Source organism: Lagenorhynchus albirostris, chromosome 17 (assembly GCF_949774975.1).
Source record: "Lagenorhynchus albirostris chromosome 17, mLagAlb1.1, whole genome shotgun sequence".
Classification (NCBI taxonomy): domain Eukaryota; kingdom Metazoa; phylum Chordata; class Mammalia; order Artiodactyla; family Delphinidae; genus Lagenorhynchus; species Lagenorhynchus albirostris.
This window is the reverse complement of record NC_083111.1, coordinates 17,564,087-17,584,270: the sequence shown is the minus strand read 5'-3', so window position 1 is coordinate 17,584,270 and position 20,184 is coordinate 17,564,087. Positions and strand designations below refer to the sequence as shown.

The following is a 20,184-nucleotide window of genomic DNA, read 5'->3' as shown; positions in this document are numbered from 1 at the left end:
AGGGAGTACAGTGTGACAAAACCTCATTTTGTAGGTCGGTATCCACAGCTTCTTGAAGCACCTTTACTAGAATGGAGTGTGAGAGTAATTTAGGGGGAATGTCTGGTTTTGAAGGAGGCAGAGGGGAGAGCCTGTTTGGGTTCAGCCAGGACCCAGAGCTCACTATTGATCTGTGGACGAAGAAGGTCACCTGCCATAGTAAACAAAGGATATGCTGGCCATCAAGCAAGTCCTCAGCGGCTGCAGCCATCCGCCCCGCCCTCCCACGGGATTCAGGATGACAAAAGCAGGATACTGTCCCTAGATAGTTAAGCCTGTCGACTGAAAAAAAAAAAGCACAACCTAAACGCTGAGAATTGTGTTTTATTTGGCAGACAAAACTGAGGACTTAAGCCCAGGACACAGTATCTCAGATAGCTCTGGGAGACTGTTCTGAAGAGGTAAGGGGGGAGCCAGGATATACAGGAGTTTTTGCAACAAAGACCAGGTAGTCAGAACATCAAAAGATTACTGTTAATGAAAGAAAACCAGATATCTCAAGTTAAGGAGTTTAGCACTTTTCTATGGGAAGATGCAAGAGTCCGGGCTCACTGAAATCGTTCCTTTGATGTGCACCTCAGCTCTCTGGGGCCAGTATCCTGTGTTTTCTCATCCTGAGTCACCTCAGGGTGCACTATGGGGGGGTTGGTGGTGGCTGCAGTGTTGGATGGCAGGCATCCTATTTCCATCCTGAGTTCCCTCAGGGCTCACCATCAGGCAGCTGTCATGTGATGGCTTGGCCGCTGCAACATCCTTTGTTTACCGAAATGGCAGGCAACATTTTTTTCCTTGATAAGGTCCGTATTCAAGGAATAATTTAAATGAACTCAGACTCTTGCATCTTCCTGAACCACTGGACCACCAGGGAAGTCCCTGTTTTTCTTTAATTAACAGTAATCTTTTGATGTTCCTACTACCTGGTTTCTTGCAAAAACTCCTCTATATCCTGGCTCCTGCCTCACCTCTTCAGGGCAGTCCCTCAGAGTCATCTGAGAGGCTGTCTTCCAGGCCAAGTCCTCAGCAAGTCCGTCAAATCAAACGTAATTCTCAACTTTTAGGGTGTGCATTGTTTTAATCAACAGAACAAGGACAGATAATTATACTTGACCTAGACACAAAGCAGGTTGTTTCTGAGGGAACAGCCAGCCTTGTGAACGGGATAATAGCCACTACAATATCTGTTTACCCTGAGAAGGGAGACGGCCTAACTCCCTCTGAAAACACCAGTGGAACACTCCAGATGAAGCAGCCGATATGCTTCATCTGCAAACCACGTGGGACTGGCTTCATTCTAGTATACTCACCTGCTGACTACGCCCATCACCTGAGTCACGGTGAATGTTGTGGTTAAGGGGGCCCCTTTTGCCTTGGCACCTCATGTAACCTTAGTGTTGCATAATCGAGCAACAGTCTGGAATTTGCTACCTTAGCTTCTCCTCACGGGTCTTACAGATGCCTATAAAAACGTTAGGTTAATTAACAAGAGAATGGGGAGAGGCAGAGGGAAGAGTCAAGGGACTGGTGTTAGGAAGATGAAAACTTTAAAATTGTTATTAAGAAATAAGGTGAATGAAGGAAATATTGATGGGGGGAAACAAAGAGACGAAAGAGTCATGGAACTCATCCCAGTAGGGTGGAAAGATTTAGATGGTTATATAAAAATGGGTCGCATAAAACTGACATTGATGGGGTTAAAACAAAGATCTTACCACTGCACTGTCAAAGGTTGGGCAGGCCAATGGGACTCCCAAACCAGTCAGCTTTATTTACCCAGTTTGGAGACATTTTAAAAACTGGAAAGCAAAGTTTACAATGAGAAACCTGACCTGCAGCCCCTTGGGGCAATAGTCAGGTTAGTTAAGATAAAGATTGACAAAAGGGTCAAGGTCCCTTGGTTCAACTCCCTTTGCTGGGAACCCAAAGCCATACACACAAGAGTGGTAAAATATGGTCAGAGGATGCAGAAGAGAAGTTTCCAAGTCCTTGATGTGGGAGCCCCATGCACTGAGCCCCAGCCATATTGGTGAAACCCTGCCGTTTGGGCCACTCAGATGGAGAGAATGAAGAAATGTGATTTGCTGTTTTTTCGGCTGTGTTGGGTCTTGGTTGCTGCGCACGGACTTTCTCTAGTTGTGGCGAGCGGAGGCTACTCATTGTTACGGTGCGCGGGCTTCTCATCGCAGTGGCTTCTCTTGTTGCAGAGCACGGGCTCTAGGCACGTGGGCTTCAGTAGTTGTGGCATACGAGCTCAGTAGTTGTGGCTCATGGGCTCCAGAGTGCAGGCTCAGCAGCTGTGGGACACGGGCTTAGTTGCTCCGTGGCATCTTCCCGGAACAGGGCTCGAACCCGTGTCCCCTGCATTGGCAGGTGGATTCTTAACCACTGCGTCACCAGCAAAGTCCCTGTTTTTTTTTTTTTTTTTAATATTTCTTTATTTATTTGACTGTGCCGGGTGTTAGTTGTGGCATGTGGGATTTTGTTTTTTCAGTTGCGGCAAGCAGGATTTTTAGTTGCGGTGTGAGGGATCTATTTCCCTGACCAGGGATCGAACCTGGGCCCGTTGCATTGGGAGCAGCATGGAGTGTTAACTACTGGACAACCAGGGAAGTCCCTGATGATTGGAATGTTTAAGTGGGTTTATGTAAAGAAGTTGTGTCTCCTTTACCTTCCACAGTGTTTAGTCTAGTGGTGGTCCTGCCAGTGTGACTCTTGGAAGGTCAAGGGCACACTCCTCAGTGCAATTGCAGGCAAATTAGGGAGCTAGGAGCATAGGGTCCCAAAAGGTTGGAATGGCTCTGAGGAGGAATGGAAAACGCCATTCAAACTCAGTAAAGTTTGGTGGTCAAAGTTGGGGTGAGGAGGTTGGAGTAGCCAGGCTTTGAGGTCACAGTGATTTATTATCCACGGACAGCTGGGACTGCCCTAAGGGAAGACATCTGGAGAGATGAGGATGCAGGGCAGGTACATCCCTGGGCTTAGAGGCTAGAAGGTACTGGATAGAAGTCGTGTATCAGGTCTTAAGAAATGGGGTGTGTGTGTGTGTGTGTATTGGAAGGCAGGTGGCAGGATGGAGGTTAAACTCAGCAGAACCCTGTGGGGATCCTGGGCATGGAAGCCTTTCTCTGTCTCCCGTTTCTTGTTTGTAGGGGATAGGCTTTAGCCTCCATGACCTTTCCTGAGTTCCAAAGGTTCAAACAGTTGCTAAACACGGAAGGGAGGAGATGTGGAGACAAGGGAGGAACACTCAAAAGAAACAATAGTGCAGCCTTGGGGCAGGGTCCTTGTCCTGGTCCTCAAGGGATACACATGACAATATCTTTAAGCTCTTCTACATTCCTAAAACCCCCAACAAATGGAAGATGTTAACTACTTGATGAAGCATTCTTCATTCCAGAGAAGATCCCAGTTTGATAACCTTGAGAACCACAGAAACGCATCAGGAGACCACCCGAGGCCAGATTAAAGGAGCACAGGCCCTGCACACACCCCGATCCTTATCAGCAACCCCACCCTTGAACCATTGTTATAAAACTCCTCACCATATCCCCCTGGGTTGGAACACACAATTTTTGAGGGCACGAGCCCGCTATGCCCCCCTTTGCCTGGCAAAGCAATAAAGCTATTCTTTTCTACCTCACCCAAAACCCTGTCTCTGAGATTCGGTTTGGCACTGGTGCACAGAGGCCAAGTTTTCAGCATCAGAGGGAAACATGCTGGAACTTGGGCTGATGAGGCAGACAAATCCTCTGGCCCTACACAGCAGCAGGGGTCCAGAGTGGCACCAGACGATCTTAACACCCCAACAGATGTCACTGTCACTGGCAGGTGGAGGGGAGGAAATAAATCTTTTCCCTCTACCCTTCTAAGTTCTCACCTGGGACCCCTCTAATACAAGACAGATTAACAAGAGAAAAGCAAGTTTATTTGATGCAAATTTTATGTGACACAGAAGTCTTCATAAGGAAATGAGGACCCAAAGAAGCAATTAAACTTGCGTGCTTTTAAGCTCGTTTTGATGAAGAGTGGAAAGTGGGGGAAAGATGTGATGGGACAGAGGTTATGAGGTCAGTGGAATAAACTGGCTGAAACTTAGCAAGGCCTGTTCATGCGGATTCCTCTCTGTGTCCTTTCATCTTTGTGAGATAAGGATACTCCTTACCTCTGGGTATAGAGGGAGGACACATCTCACATATGACCTGTTCCAGGGGAAGGTCAGAAAGTCTTGTACATGCTGTTTCTCTCTCAAGTTCCTTCAGCTTAAAATATTCAATATGCCAAGCTTCCATATTTTGGGGTAGCCCCAGTCACAGACATGTACATTGAATTAGTAAATGAACAAATGACTTGCGTCTGCCGGTGATACAGGGGTGGGGCTGGGAGAGGAAGGAACAGCCTGTGCCCTGGGTGATGTGCACTCCTGATGTTGCCAGTCGGCCTGACCTTGTCTGGCTGCCTTCTGCTGGTCCCTCCCTGGCAGCACGGCGCACTGCCAACTGCATAGAAACACAGCGTGACTAAATGTACCATCACACGTTACTGCCTGGGCCTCTCCTCCAGCGTCCAACCTACCCCCTCCTCTCTTCTGCTGCTGCAGCTGTTGACTGCCTAAGTTGCTCGAAGCCTCCCCCTTGACCTAGGGAGGAGAGTGGACTAGAAAAGTGTGTGAAGTCCTCTGGAACCTGGTTTCTGTGATCTCCATCATTCAGGTGTGCAGCTGTCTTCAGTAGTTGAGGGAGGTGTTTGATGGGTGAAGAAGCTGTTTTGATTCACGCAGACCCAGGTGTCCACGGAAGGAAATTTTCAATGTCACCTTTATTTTAACGCAAGAGCAATAGAGTGAAAAGACAAGGTAATGTATTTCAGTGAATGTGCGGAGTTTTAAATGTGACCCTAAAGTTCTTTGACATGCCTGCCATGGAGGGTCGGAGTCAGGTCTTGCCTTGAATGTGGGCCCTGTGACTATCTGACCAACAGAATATGGCAGAATTTGCAGCACATCTGCGCCTGCTTCTGGGCCCAGGCCTTAATAGTGTCCTTGACTTCCTGTTGTTTGGAACCCAGCCACCATGCTTTGAGGAAGCCAAGAAGCTCCACAGGCCACAGGTAGGTGTTCTGGCTGACAGCCCCAGACGAGGTCCCAGTAGATGGCCAGCATCAACCACAGGTGTGAGTGAGTGCGTCCTTACGTGATTCGGGCTCCCAGCCTGTGAGCTGCCCTAGCGGATACTGCAGGGAGTAAGGACAAGTCATTGAGCCTTGCCCAAAGTGCCTGAACTAAATAAACCACTGTTGTTTTAAACCACTAATTTGGGGAATGTTTATTGATTCACTTATTTACACGCTGCACTGCTTGTGGGATTCTTAGTTCCCCCGACCAGGGATTGAACCCAGGACAGGGCAGTGAAAGCACCAAGTCCAAACCACTAGACTGCCAGGGAATTCTGTGGGGATGGTTTATTATAACTACCACATACTACTAATTCAGAATGTCATCAACAGTTACCAAAGAGATGAAAGAATGAGAAGGTATAAATAGCTGGAATGTTCAGTTTTTGTCTTCCTTTATAAATGGGAAGGGAGAAAGAATAATGAAGTCTTTTGAAAAGGGGATGGGGGTGACAATAAGGAAAGACAGACAACGAGGTGATTGCTAAAGGAGGTCTTTCAAAACAGACACAAAATAAGTGTTGGAAGAAAGAATTGAACTTATTTAAGAAGCAACACCTGCCACCCCCCCACCCCCTGTGTTCAGAGATGTTACACAGTTATTCCATTGCAAGGAAATTTAAATAATTATAAACAGGGCACAAAGAAAAGTATCAGAAATTTAGGGTAACAATGGTGGAATAAAGCCAAATTATAAATTCTCTCTCTGAAATTTTCCCCACACTATCAACCAATTTTCTGGTTCTCTGGACACTAACTTAATGAGAAAACTGTTTTTCTTTACTATTCATACCAACATTTCTAATACCAGATGTATGGATTTCTCTGGGTCTGGTATTGTCACTGTAAGCATCTTTGTTGCAAACATTTTTACGGCACAACTAGTTGGCCATAAGGCAAATTTGCCATAAAACATAAAATCACGAAAAATAAAATGGGACATCAAAGAGGACATAAACATAAAACATGAGAAATGAATAACAAAATTAAAAAGACTTTATTGCAAAATACAAAATAGTTGTATTTAAAACGTGTGTAGATGCATGGCAATACTTCACAAATAACTGATTTTATTTTCTAGGTTGTACCTAAGCACTTGCCTTCCAAGTGTTTTGTTCAGAGTATCTTATACTATTTTTTTCTTCTTGATTTGTCTCCTTGTTCAGCATTGCATCTTCCTTTTTGCTAATATTTCTTCCTTTATTGAGAGGTATCAGTTTCCAAATACTAGGATGCATATTTGTTTTTTTTTAAATCAACTTTTATTAATGCATGCCAAGATTACATTAGATTTCTTTTAATATTTATTTATTTATTTAGGCTGCGTTGGGTCTTCATTGCTGCGCGCGGGCTTCTCATCTGTGGTGGCTTCTCTTGCTGCAGAGCACGGGCTCTAGGCGCACGGACTTCAGTGTTTGCAGCACGTGCGGGCTTAGTTGCTCTGCGGCATGTGGGATCTTCCCAGACCAGGGCTTGAACCCGTGTCCCCTGCTCTGACAAGCGGATTCTTAACCACTGCGCCACCAGGGAAGTCATAGGATGCATGTTTGTCAGTGCATATTTGTGTTGTGAAAGTCTTCTACACTGTTGTGTGTTCTTGGTGTGTTGTCACATGTCCGTTGACAGATGTTCCAAAGTTCTGAGAGAAATGTGGGTTCAACTCTGCACCTTTGGGGCCCTCGGCCTCTTTCTTCTCCAATGTAGTGTGTTTCAAAATAAAAAGTCAACTCTTGGGGCAAATCATTGTCCCCTGAGCTCAATAAAGCCATCGATAACGTCACTGACTGGAAGAAATGCGAACACTTAGTGCATTTAATTTTTGTGTTAAATTCGGCACCTGTTTCATAGTGCAACTTTTCTCCAATATCAATGATTTTGTGGTAAATGTTTTTTGCCATACGAAATGAACGGCCAGTTATAGTTGTATTCAGGTATATGGTAGAGAAAGCGATGATACTTGCTTTCTCAAATTCGGTCATTGAGGATTCAGGATCTAATGTGGGACATAGATTCATTAAAATCTGCTGTAAGTCTCTTCAGCTTTCCCTGGAAGTAAAACGAACAGATGAGGGACGCTGCCATTTGTTATTAATACATGTAAGGTATATAACTGATAGCACATATCTGCACTATATTTAAATGTTCCATCACATGCCCAGTCCTTATATTTCACCAAATCATCTAACCCAGATTCTGTGCCACATATCAAAATTTTGCCCACATCATCTTATCCTCTATTACATAGCAAAAAATGTTAACCATTTTCAAGAAACTTATACTCATCAGGAATTGCATAACCATTTCTTTTTTGGGGGATAGGAGGAGTTGATTCCTCTTTTGCCTCCAGCTTCTAATATTGCAATGATAAATTTGGTAAAGATGGCATTAGAGAACCAGCTGTTGTATCTAAATTGGTTAAAAAATCAATACTTAATGGATTATTCAAAATATTTATTGAGCAATATGTTTGATAAGACTTAAAAGAACCTCTGTACACTTTATTAAATAAAATTTTGTTTCCTTACTCTTAATGATTATATTTGCAATGTAATTTACTTCTACTGCTTTTTAGTACAGTGTTTAGGTAGCTGATACTCTAGTAACTATTTTGACCTCATTATTATGAAAAAAAAATTGAGTCCCAAGCAACTGATATATTAGTGAGCAGGCAGATACACTGGAAATTTCCAGAATGGTATTCTAATATAGGTAAAGGACTGGGAAGTGTTTTTTATCACACATTTGTCTATTCACTCATTTCTCTGTAAGTTTCATGGGGACGAAGACTTTGCCGATTATTTTCATTGCTATATATCCCTGGGCTGTGACTAGTACTTGGTATATAGTAGGTACTCAGTAATGTTTGTCAAATTCACTAATCCATTCATTCAGCCAGCATTTGTTGATCACCACAGGCACTGTGCTAGATGCTGGAGAGGAAAAGATGGGGGAAATCTTTGTTCTTGTCTTCAAGGAGCTGAGGTATACTGGAAGAAACAAATAATGTGTAGTGATAAAAATGTTTAGATATATGTAAAAGAGAGTAACATACAGTGGGTGCTGGGGGACGAGATGAATTTTACAGGAAAATAGATGTCAGGAAGGGGTTGTTATAAGAAAAGAGAGGACATAGCTGGAAGAGAAATCATGTTTTGTGGTTCTAGAATCTGTCCTATTCAAATTGCTCAAACCTGACCCTGATGAATTTGAAAGCATTATCCTTTTCTGATGGTTGAATATTTGACTTCAATGGTTCCTGGTAAAGACACATGGATAAATCTGTTGCTTTGTTTTAATCAGCTTCTAATAGGACCACACCTCTTTAAATATCTGTTTTTTTCAACTCCTACACTAACATCTCATTTCAAAGTTAAATCCCAAGATCATAGATTGACATGTGGATTTCCATGCCACTCAGGTGATTTCATGTCCTGATGCTATCTACACACCTTGAGCAATTGAAAGTGCTGATTCAAGCTCCAAAACAATTTTCTCTCTGATAATTATGGCTTCTAAAAATTCATCCTAGGGACTTCCCTGGTGGCGCGGTGGTTAAGAATCCACCTGCCAATGCAGGGGACACGGGTTCGATCCCTGGTCCAGGAAGACCCTACATGCCGCGGAGCAACTAATCCCGTGCGCCACAACTACTGAGCCTGCCCTCTAGAGCCCGAGAGCCACAACTACTGAAGCCCGAGAACTCTAGGGCCCGTGTGCTGCAACTACTGAAGCCCATGCCCGCGCACCGCAACGAAGAGTAGCCCCTGCTCGCCACAACTAGAGAAAAGCCTGCATGCAGCAATGAAGACCCAATGCAGCCAAAATAAATAATTAAAATTCAAAAATTAAAAAAATAAAAATTCATTCTAAGGGTTGGTGGGTGGGCCGGGACGCTGTGGCTCCAGGGCTGGGGGTGCCCAGGCAGGTCAGCTGGAAAAAAATAACAAAAAATAAAAATTCATTCTATTTGGGGTTTAAATGTAACACGCCCTAGGTCTCCTAGTTAGCAAGTGGATAACCAGAGACTTAAAATCCGTTATAAGAAAAGTTACAGTGGAGATAAAGTTTTCAATTAACTTTAATGACCTGAATAAGAGGGAATGACATTTCTGAACACTTCAGAGTCATTTCTAAAAGCATAAACTCATCTATTTATTCCAAAAGCATTTACTTCCACCCCCTAGCTCTTGGATGCTGGGACGACAAAGATGAATGAGCTACAGAGCCTGGCCTTAAAGAATGTACTGTTTGGCATGTGGAATCAGGCTCAAAAACACTCTAATGTACCTACTATGTCAGAAGAGAGAGAACAACAGCACTGACCTGCTCAGAGGAGGTAGAGAATGCTTTCAAGGAGGTGATTTCGGAATGATCTGAAGGACGACTTGCTCATTGGGTGAAAGGAGGATGGAATGCAGGGAGAGTGAGTAGCCCAGGAAAGGCACAGATGTGGGAGGCTTGTCCTTTGATACCGCTGGTGTGAAGGGCATGTACTCTTTCATTCAACAAGTATTTGAATGCTAGGCTTGAGCTAGAAGTCATTAATCAAGGACTGATGCAGATTTAGGGAGGATGCACCACGTTAAGTTTGAGGGAATTGGCAGATGTGAAAAGAGGGAAGGAGCATCGGAAAGAGTTCCAGGAGGAAAATGTAGCAGGTAGCTGATCTCTTTCCATGGGAGATTTAGCGCATGCCAGGTCCTACTTAAAGGGCTTTATACATACTATCACATTTAAATACATGTTATCACATGTTATCTCCTGTTGAACAAAAGAATAAACTGACTCATTGGGTAAGTAACATGTCCATGGTCTCCTACTTAGTAAGTGGATAACCTGGCCTGGTTATCTAATTCGAACGCCTTTGCTTTTAACCACTGTGCTATACTGTCTTCCCAGCTGTTCAGGAGAACTATCGGTTTTACGTGATGACTGAAATCACAGGCCTGGTAGACATTTCTCAGGTGGAGAATCGACACTGGGAAGCAACCCTGGGAATAATAATGCAAATGGATAAATTTGTGAAAACACAGTAATAATCCTATTTCTACACTTACTTTATTGCCACATTATTTATGATGCCATTTACTAAATGGAGTGTTGAATTTCACTGGGCTTAACTGGGTTAAAGTTATCCAGACATCAGTAACCCACATCAAAACCAGGACGACTCAAGAAGTAATTCGAGTTTTCTGGCACTCCTGCCTCAACAATCTAGAATCTAGGGCACTGTTCTAAGATGATCCTCCTTTTTGGTTCGAAGGGTTTCTTTTTTATGATTTTTTTGGCTGAGGAGGCTGTCTGGCCACGCTGCGGATCTTGGAGTGCAGGTGATTACTGATCCCTAGTGTTTTCCGGGCGAGACAGTGGCGCTAACCCCCTCCCCTTTCCCCCCCTTCCCCCTCCTCCTCCCAGGCTGGAAAGGTGCAGGATCCGCTAAACCGTGCTTCGCACAGTGGCGGCCGGAGCAGACGCGGGATGGTCGCGCGCCCCCAGCAGAGCAAAGGGGGGCAGCGAGAGAGCCTGGGGAAGGTACGGGCGGGGAATCGGGGTGCGGACACCACCTGGAAAGAGCAGAGGTTCAATTGGGCGGGGGAGGCATTTGCCGAGTGCAGGTGTGGAAGAGGCTGCCCCAGGCCCACCCTTTGCAGCCGAGGGGGCGGGGAGCCGGGCCGGAGACCCGGAGACTGCGGACGGGGCGCAGTCCTTGGGCGTTCCCTCGCCTTCCTTCCCAAGGCCCCGTGGGATGGCCCCTCGCCCCGCGGCCCGGCCTGCCGGCGCCAGCACCGCAGCGCCTGTAGCGGCCGCCGCTGCGGCGGCCGTCCGGCCGCCAGGGGGCGGGAGCGGCGCCGCGAACAATGGCCGCGCTCGGCGGCGGACCTGCGAAAGGAAGAAGGGAGGGAGGGCCGGCGCCGGCACGCGGCGCGGGTCTGCGGGGGCCGGGGGCGCGCGCGCCGGGCAGGCTGGGGAGCGAGAGCGGCTGCGTCGGCGGGGGCGCGCGGCGCGGGCCCGGGAGGGCGCGGCGGGAGCGCAGGGGAGGCGGGCGGAGGCGGGGGGAGGAGGCGGGGGGCGGGGAGCCCGAGGGGTGGAAGCCGGCAGCGGCGGCGGCGGCGGCCGAGCGGGGTCAGTTCTCTGTAGTGTTTGCCAATGTTGGAGTCGTCTGCAAAGTGTCCCCGGCGAGAAGGTAAATACCCTTGTGGGGGGCGTCCGGAAGGCCCCGACTTCCGCCCCGCTGGTGGGGGAGACAGAGGGCGCTGGGGAGCCCTGCGGGTCCGCGGCGCGCGGCGAACCCGGAGAAGAGCGGCCCCTTCGCGGCCTCCCCTCCCCCGCGCCTTCCCTCCCTCCTCGGGCTCTCTCCGGGCGGGAGGGGGAGGGGAGGAGGATGGCGGGGGCTGGGGAGCCGGGGAGGAGACGAATGAATTGGGGGGGGGGCGTGTGTGGAGGGGGTGGGACGACACAGGTGTCCAGAGGGGAGGAGCCGGGAGGAAGGCGAGGATGCCGGCACAGACGGAGGGTGGAGGGGTGGAGGGCTGGGGGGGGGCGGCAGGGACCCGGGAGGTGGGGTCGTTGGGGCCGCGGTGGGAACGGCCGGAAGAGGGGACCGCGGGTGGAGCGACGGTGCCGGAGAGGGAGGGGGAGGGTCCCTGTGTGGGGGAGGGCAGGACTGGGGAGGGGAGGGGTCAGAGGAGGGGAGATGGCGGGAGGCCCATCCCTGGAGGGTCTGCGGGCCATGGGCCTGGGGGCGCAGGGGGAACGGCGGGGCGGGGGTGCGCCGGGGGCTGGCGGTGGTGGCTATTTCTGTATAATGGGCAAGTGATAAATACGTAACGCGCCGAAATGGGGAAGGTAGGTGGGGCAGAGGGGGCAAAATATATCCTATGACAGGCAAGTTCGGCCGTGGCTCTTACGAACTACCACGGTGAGGGCTCGGCTTAAAGGGGTGGTTGGCAGTTAATGACCTTGCCGAGGTGAAGGCAGTTGGGCGAAGAGACAAAGATCAGTTACAGAATCCGCTGTGCGAGGGCAGAGCCTCCAGCCCCTCGCGGGGCGGGCCGGGGACTGTGGGGATTGTGTCGAGGCGGGTGTTCCGCGGAGGCAACTGAGGAGACGCTGAGCTGGGATTCTTCGGGGCGGGGGGCGGGCAGGGATAATGGCCTTGGGTTCTGGAAGTCCCTGGAAATATGTGCAGAATTTTGCACTTGCGGAGAATTTTCTTCGGAAAGGGTCTTTCTTTGGCGTGACGTCCCGCCGCCCCTTCCCCAGAAGGTTTAGAACTACTTGGGTAGAGAAGGACCGTTCACTTAGGGAAATGTACTGAAGGATTTTAAATTGGGTGGTTCCTCCAGAAAGGATAGAGACGATCTTTTAAAGGTGTTTCACTGTTAGCTGAAAACCTTTATTTTTAATGTTTGATTTCACAATTTTGAAATTTGAACTTCTTCTGAGCATTACTTCTCTTCTGATGCATCCTTGTGATTTAAGGGAGCATGATGAGCATTTGAAATCAAAATTGTGATGGGCAGGCGAGTTAATAGTAACCTTGTAGGAGAAAAGATTGCAGCATTGTTCCTGGTGGCTATTTCTTCTCCGTCCTTGCTTTCTTAACATGATTCACACATACTGTTGTGAATTGAGCTGTAGTAGGAAAAAAAAATCTTTTTTAATAAAGCCAACAAAACCCAGACATTCTGCATCTCGATTGTTTTGTAAAATGGCAAGTTTTTCATTTTTCAGTTTGCCTATGTTTTACTGCAAAACAGATAACACATACCACTTGAATTGTAGATTTGCTGCCGTTTGCAGCAGGCCTGTATTAGATTTGTGAAACACTTAAACGCCAAACTATGTGATGTCTGTTTTTTTTTTTTTTGTCCTGCTATGTTTTCAGCTCAAGGCACCATTGCCACGTTCCATTGCATGGCAGTGTAGTTGAAATTTATTCCTAAGTGATCATGAGTTGGTAGGATATAGTGCAGATTTCCTCACACATCACTAAATTTTTCCTTAAGAACCTGTGTTTTGTGTTTGTAAAAATGTTGCTGTATAATCCAAGTATGTACTGTTAACTTCAGATATACTGCCACGTAATTTTTTTTTTTTAAAGATTTTATTTATTTTTTGGCTGCGTTGGGTCTTTGTTGCTGCGTGTTGGCTTTCTGTAGTTGCGGCGAGCGTGGGCTACTCTTCGTTGGGGTGCGTGGGCTTCTCATTGCGGTGGCTTCTTGTTGCGGAGCACGGGCTCTAGGCACACGGGCTTCAGTAGTTGTGGCACGCGGGCTCAATAGTTGTGGCTCGTGGGCTCTAGAGCGCAGGCTCAGTAGTTGTGGCACACGGGCTTAGTTGCTCCGCGGCATGTGGGATCTTCCCAGACTAGGGATGGAACCCATGTCCCCTGGATTGTCAGGCAGATTCTTATCCACTGCGCCACCAGGGAAGTCCCTGCCATGTAATTTTTAAGTTTCAGTTTTTTATTTGGAAGTAACTTCAAGTTTACAGTAGAGTACCAAGAATAAGAATAATACAAAGAATACTCACGTAACCTTAACTCAGAGTCACCAATTTATCATTTGCTTTCTCTCTGTCACACACATAATATTTTTTTCCTAGATCATTTGAGGGTCAGTTACGTACATCATGGTCTCTACTCCTACTTACTTAAGCATGGAAAACCATATAAATTTCACATTTTAGCTTACTTGGCTTGCCTGGAATGAAATTCTAGGAAGGAGTGGCTTGGTCTGATTTTCAACAAAGAATAAGAATATCAAAAATATCAAAGGTGTTCATCACCATTATTAGTATATAAATAATATAGGAATTGAGGCTGAGTGGTTTTCCTGTGTTAGGATCAGGTTCTGGAAGATACAATTGGCCGGTGTGTTGGGGTTTTTTCCTTGTAGTTAACCTCCTCTTTACTTCTATTACTCTGTTTTCTTTTCTTTTGTATACTTTGAGCACTGGATATCTGATCGTTTATGTATGCAGATCATGATAAAGAAAGGGGAAAAGTCTAGATATTGCAAAATTGGGTTTTGTTAATATTAGACTGAATAGTGGGAGACAGGCTTAGTATAATCAAATCATGTATAGATATACTTGTGCTTCTTCTAGATACTCAAGAAAATATTAGATGAGTGTCTAGAATCCATAGTAATTATAATTTATATTTGTGTATGATTGATTTTGAAGAAATCCCTGAAGTTCTATATAGAATCCTTGCCATTATGTTGTTTTAGAGGTCAAGCCCTTTGTTAAGGAACATTTTTAAGGAGTCGAGCTTTTATTTATAGTTTAACATATAATGGAAAGAAGGAGACTTTGAACCAGACAAAACTGAGTTTTAATCCTAGCAGTGTGACTGGGGAAGTAACCCAACTTGTAGAAAAATGGGGATAACACCTGCATCCCAAGGTGATGAGGATTAAATGAGCTAATATAAAAATGGCAAAATATGGCACCTGGTATATATAAAATTGGTGTCTGGTAAATGTTAGTTTCCTTTTTTCCTTAGCTGGTATTATGTGGGGTTTTTCACTGGAATGGTTCATGGAGTGAGACTTCTATATACTTAGAATATTTCATAGGCTCTTAGGAGATAGTAAGATTTATACTAAATAGTTTTGATTTTCTTACATAAAAATAATTTTGGGGGGTACCTACTTTAAAAAAAAATTAAAATGAAAAGCTTTTTTTAAAACACTTTTTAAGGAGCCCATGAATTTTTTAGAGTAAGAATCTTTGAGTTGGTATTTAGTTTTGTAGTAGTTTGGAGTGTAAGAATGGGGATAGTAAATGTTTTTGCTTTTCATATTGTCAGGTAAGACATTTAAGAGAGGATTGCCTGTCAGTCGTGGGATGGGTGCCAATATAAAATTTATAGATATGTTAATTTAATAATGCCATTTTATAAAGCAGGATTTAATTGTTGAGGATTTTATAGATTTAATTTTGCACAGCTTTCAATTAATCAGATGAGCAAATTGTAATTCATAATAAAAGCAGTGAGTGATATCAGCAGTACATTTCAGATACCTGTTGGACCTTTAATTCTTCATGAGTGGCAAGTCTTCTCCAGTGAGTAGTGCCTTCTCTCCATAAACTGCTCTGCCTGTTTTCATTTAGTAGCTTGGAACCTGGAACTGCATGTTCTAATGTGCCTGACTGGATATCACTGTAGGGCATTTTGGGGACATGTGAATAGGTTTTTCTAAAAGTACACAGTTGTAATTGGAATGAATGGTAGCTGGAAACTTTTGACAGAAGAGGAAGAGGTGGATTTTATGAAACCGTGGGTAGTATAAAATGCTCTGCATTTTATTGATATGACTTGATATTTTATCAAATTCTTTTAAATATAGGACAGTAGACCTGGCATGTCTTTAAATAAGACATGAAATGTTGAAGAGATGTGCCACTGTGGGCATTCCAAATTGCCTACGGTATAGTTATAATCTTTATATTGATATAGATCTAATACAACTTGTTTGTGGACAACAATGTGTTCAGAATTTTTATCCAGTTACCTTACAGAGTACTGTTACAGACATATTAGTTTCATGTTTTAACGTATACAGATTTTTATAACTGTGAAGGAAAGGCTTACGGAATATTTTAAATTGTATGGTCAGTTTTGAGTGAATACGTGCTTTCATTTGTGCTATTTCATAAAACTGCTTTATGTATACCACAAGATCAGAACTTTAAAAAATGTACCCCTGTATCTTATTGTGCCTACTTCTCAGGATCAGCCACCAGTATTACCAAAATCTAATACTGAAGAAACACGTACAGGTCTATAGACAAGGATTTGTAATTTTTAGAGGCTTACATAAAGTAAAAACAAAATGAGATTTCTCAAATTTGGTAAATTCTTACTAAATAATGTTAAATTCTGGAAAATAAGGGACATTAGATCACTGAGATGCTTTTAGTTGTTTGTTCATGTTCTGATGTCCAAATGAATTGTTTTCAATTAAAAAAAAGAAAACTGGTTAGGTTTGTAGTTTTAGTTGTAGATAGTGTATTTTAATACCATTTGATTAATGCTACACTTTTTAATGATGTCATCTTTTGAATAGAGTGTAAATGTTTAAGTTTCATAATTTACTCCTTTCAAATTCTGTTATTCATTTGCTCATGTTGAACAGGGAATTGACTTTTTTGGTCTACCTAAATATATTAATTAATACCATAGAATTATAGAATTTGAGTTGAACGGAAGTATCTTATTTATTGTTACAAATTACCCCAGAAATTAAGAACTTAAAACAAATATTTATTATCTCAGTTTCTGTGGGTTAGAAATCTGGGTGCAGCTTATCTGGGTGCCTGTGGTTCAGGGTCTCTTAGGAGGTTGCAGGTAAGCTGTCTTTGGGGCTGTAGTCTCATCTGAAAGCTTGACTGGGGGAAGATCTGCTTCTGAGTCATTCATGTGACTCTTGGCAGGATTCAGTTCCTTGGGGGGTACTGGACAGAAAGCCCTAGTTTCTGTTGGGCTGTTGGTCCAAGGTGTCCCTCAGTTCTTTGTCATGTAGGTCTGACCACAGGGCAGCTCACAATATGACAGCCAGCTTCCCACAGACCAAACAGGTGAGCGAACGAGAGCATCATTTCCCACGAGGGAAATGATGGTCTTTTTATAACCCAGTCTTGGAAGTGGTAGCTCATTATTTCTGCTGTATTCTATTTGTTGTTTGCCTACCAAAGGACTTACATTCACTTTTTAAAGATTTAAAAAAAAAAAAAAAAGGGAAGAAAATAGAAGCAAGAGAAAGAACTCAAATAAAGCAATTTACCAAAGCTCAAAAGGTAATCTCCTGAAGGGGTTTCCCTGGTGGCGCAGTGGTTAAGAATCTGCCTGCTAATGCAGGGGACACAGGTTTGAGTCCTGGTCTGGGAAGATCCCACCTGCCATGGAGCAACTTAAGCCCGTGCACGTCACAACTACTGAGCCTGCGCACCACAACTACTGAAGCCCACGTGCCACAACTTCTGAAGCCCGTGCACGTCACAACTACTGAGCCTGCACTCTAGAGCCCACGAGCCACAACTACTGAAGCCCATGTGCCACAACTTCTGAAGCCTGCGCACCTAGAGCCCGTGCTCCACAACAACCGAAGCCACCGCAGTGAGAGGCCCACGCACCATAACAAAGAGCAGCCCCCAGTCTCAGCAACTAGAGAGAGCCCGTGTGCAGTAGCGAGGACCCAATGCAGCCAAAAATTAAATAAATGAATAAATAAATTTATATATAATAAAGGTAATCTGAAGAGCTTGGACTAAAACTTAAATTCACTGGTGCTCAGGTCTTGTGCTATTTCTACAAATGCGATTCTCTTGGAAAATACAAAAACTGGTACAGATGGTGAGGTCACTATTGTAAGAAATAATTGAGGAGCTTCCCTGATGGTGCGGTGGTTAAGAATCCTCCTCCCAATTCAGGAGACACGGGTTTGAGCCCTGGTCCAGGAAGATCCCACATGCCGCGGAGCAACTAAGCCCATGTGCGGCAACTGCTGAGCCTGCGCTCTCTACGGCCCGCGAGCCAAACTACTGAGTCCGCGTGCCAAACTACTGAAGACCGTGCTCCTAGAGCCCATGTTCCGCAACAAGAGAAGCCACTGCAATGAGAAGCCCACATGCCACAACGAGTAGCCCCCGCTCGCCGCAACTAGAGAAAGCCCACGTGCAGCAACGAAGACCCAATGCAGCCAAAAATAAATAAATAAAATTTTTTTAAAACAAAGAGATAATTGAAAATTTTGAAAGTCATTTTGAATTGACTCGTTTGTCATTTTGAAAAAATTGTAGCCAAATATATATATATATATACACACACACGTATATTCATATGGTATCTGTGTGTATATATGTATTTCCAGAACCTTTGCTTCTGAAGGAAAGTTCAGTATTAAAAATTTTATAGCATAAAAATTTCTACCCAAGTGATTGGATTTAGCTCTTTTGGTATATGTCAAAATTGTGTTGTTGCTTTTTAGATTATTTTTTTGGGGGGGGACTGTACATAATTTTTAATGTAACTTTTCCCATTACAAAATCCCATTATTTATTGATTTATTTGGGTTTTCCTGCCCTTTTTTTTTTTTTTTTTTTTTTTTTTTTGCGGTACGTGGGCCTCTCACTGTTGTGGCCTCTCCCATTGCGGAGCACAGGGTCCGGACGCACAGGCTCAGTGGCCGTGGCTCACGGGCCCAGCCGCTCCGCGGCATGTGGTATCTTCCTGGACTGGGGCACGAACCCACGTCCCCTGCATCGGCAGGTGGACTCTCAACCAGTGCGCCACCAGGGAAGGCCCCTGCCCTTCTTTGATACCTATTTTTAAATTAAGTGTAGAAGACATTTGCTACATGAAAAGAAATACAACCATGGCGAGGAGGTTAGACCCATAAGGAAACAAATCCAAATGTAACAATGGGATGTGTCAGGGTGGTAATTTTCTTTTCGAAAATTTTATGTAAAATTTTGATATGCATGCTATTTTTATAATGATGATAATAAAATCAGAAACAGGAAAAAAAATGCAACTAGGTAATCTTACTATGTGCTCTTTTCCATACTACCTAAGAGAATATGTGTGTGTTACATCTTCTTTAGGCTTAATTTATCTTATAGAGGAGGGGAAGAAAGCTGTTTAAAACGTTACTGGAGCAAGGGAAGTATATATTAAATATTAATCTGAAACTTTTACATTGTTTTAACAGCTTCACTTTTGCTGAAATTGTCGTAGAACTCTAGAACCAGAAGGGACTTTGTGCAGCCTAGATCTGCACTGTCCAGTATGGTGGTCACTAGCCACAGGGTGGCTATTTAACTTTAAATAACATTAAAGAAAATTTACTTTCTCAGTTGTTCTAGCCACATTTCACGTGCTCAGTAGCCACATGTGTCTAGTGGCTACCGGTTTGGGCAGCAAAGATATAGAACATGTTTATCATCATAGAAAGTTCTACACTGATTTAGATCTACTCTATTTTTTGTATTTGATTTTGGTCACGGGCATGTGTTTAAAGTGCTAATCATTGCGATTACCAACTAAGTTGAACTTATTTCTTCATTTTCATTTTCTAGTTTTTGGAGCCGTGAGGGATACAGCAGTTTGGTCAATATTGTTTTAACATGCTTCAAATAAATCAGGTGAGTTTGTGTTAAGGCATGTCACACTTATATGGTGCTTGGGCCATAAATCGTGGAGCATTTTAACTTAGCTTTTCTATAACCATAACCTGCCCACTGCTTTATAGAGCAGTTACATGCTATATATTCATCATAGGAAGACTGCAGGGCAGGTTGTGTAAGGATTATAGCGATAGTCCTGAAAGTTAAGTTTTAAGTGTGCAGAGCAGAAGGTTTTTCTGTTCTTTTTGATGTCACATCTCCAGGACTTGTTGATGTGTTCAGAATGCTTACAGTTGTGATCTAGCTTCAGTAGGTGGCAGTTCTGCAGACTGAAAGCATTTCTAGTGACACATCTTGCGAAGTGGTTGTATCAGTGTGTTAAAAAAAGAGTCCTTTTCTAGGGCACTGGAAAAGGCTGGAAGAAAGTGGTCTGCTAAATAAACTATAGCATACAATGCCTTAGACTCACTGTAGAAATATTTTTCTTAGGTCTTGACATTTCCCCAAGAGCTTTATACATTTAATCTTATCCTTTCTGAACAAAAAGGGCATTGTATCATAACTATAATATAAGAAAGCACTTTGATTTATTTCACATTTGCAAATCAGGAGAGAAGAAAGTAATTTGATTGCAAGAAGTAGTTAATTCTTTTGTGATTTGAGGAAGTCATACATGACCCCTCCCAGCCCCCGCCCCATCCAGCTCACTTGGCCTAAGAAATCTCCAGTTCCTGTGTATCACACACCATCTCTAAGCAAATGACTTCTCAGTTTATACCTGGTCTAGACTTCTTTTCTGAGCTCCAGACTTGGGTAGCAGTTACCAACTTGATCTCTTAACTT

At 44.2% G+C, this 20,184-nt stretch overlaps 2 protein-coding genes and 1 long non-coding RNA gene across 3 annotated transcripts in view; 2 read left to right on the top strand and 1 right to left on the bottom strand.

Annotated features, from left to right (window-relative positions):
• Window positions 1–8,891, top strand: part of UBE2W (ubiquitin conjugating enzyme E2 W) — a 111,865-nt gene extending 102,974 nt beyond the window's left edge. Inside the window, exon 6 of the mRNA XM_060128476.1 lies at window positions 8,735–8,891. Coding sequence (XP_059984459.1) covers window positions 8,735–8,859 — 125 coding nt within the window. The 3' untranslated portion in view covers window positions 8,860–8,891. The remainder of the gene's footprint in view (window positions 1–8,734) is intronic.
• LOC132508344 (uncharacterized) lies at window positions 6,256–10,564 on the bottom strand. The gene is made up of 3 exons (XR_009536543.1): window positions 9,529–10,564; window positions 7,408–8,192; window positions 6,256–7,315 (listed from the first exon to the last, which is right to left on the bottom strand). It is a non-coding gene; the product is annotated as an uncharacterized LOC132508344 (long non-coding RNA).
• A 775-nt stretch (window positions 10,565–11,339) lies between these two features.
• The window catches only part of STAU2 (staufen double-stranded RNA binding protein 2), a 291,470-nt gene continuing 282,625 nt past the window's right edge, over window positions 11,340–20,184 (top strand). The window contains exons 1-2 of the mRNA XM_060127718.1: window positions 11,340–11,389; window positions 19,294–19,359. The gene's annotated coding sequence lies outside the window, so the exon portion shown is untranslated. The remainder of the gene's footprint in view (window positions 11,390–19,293; window positions 19,360–20,184) is intronic.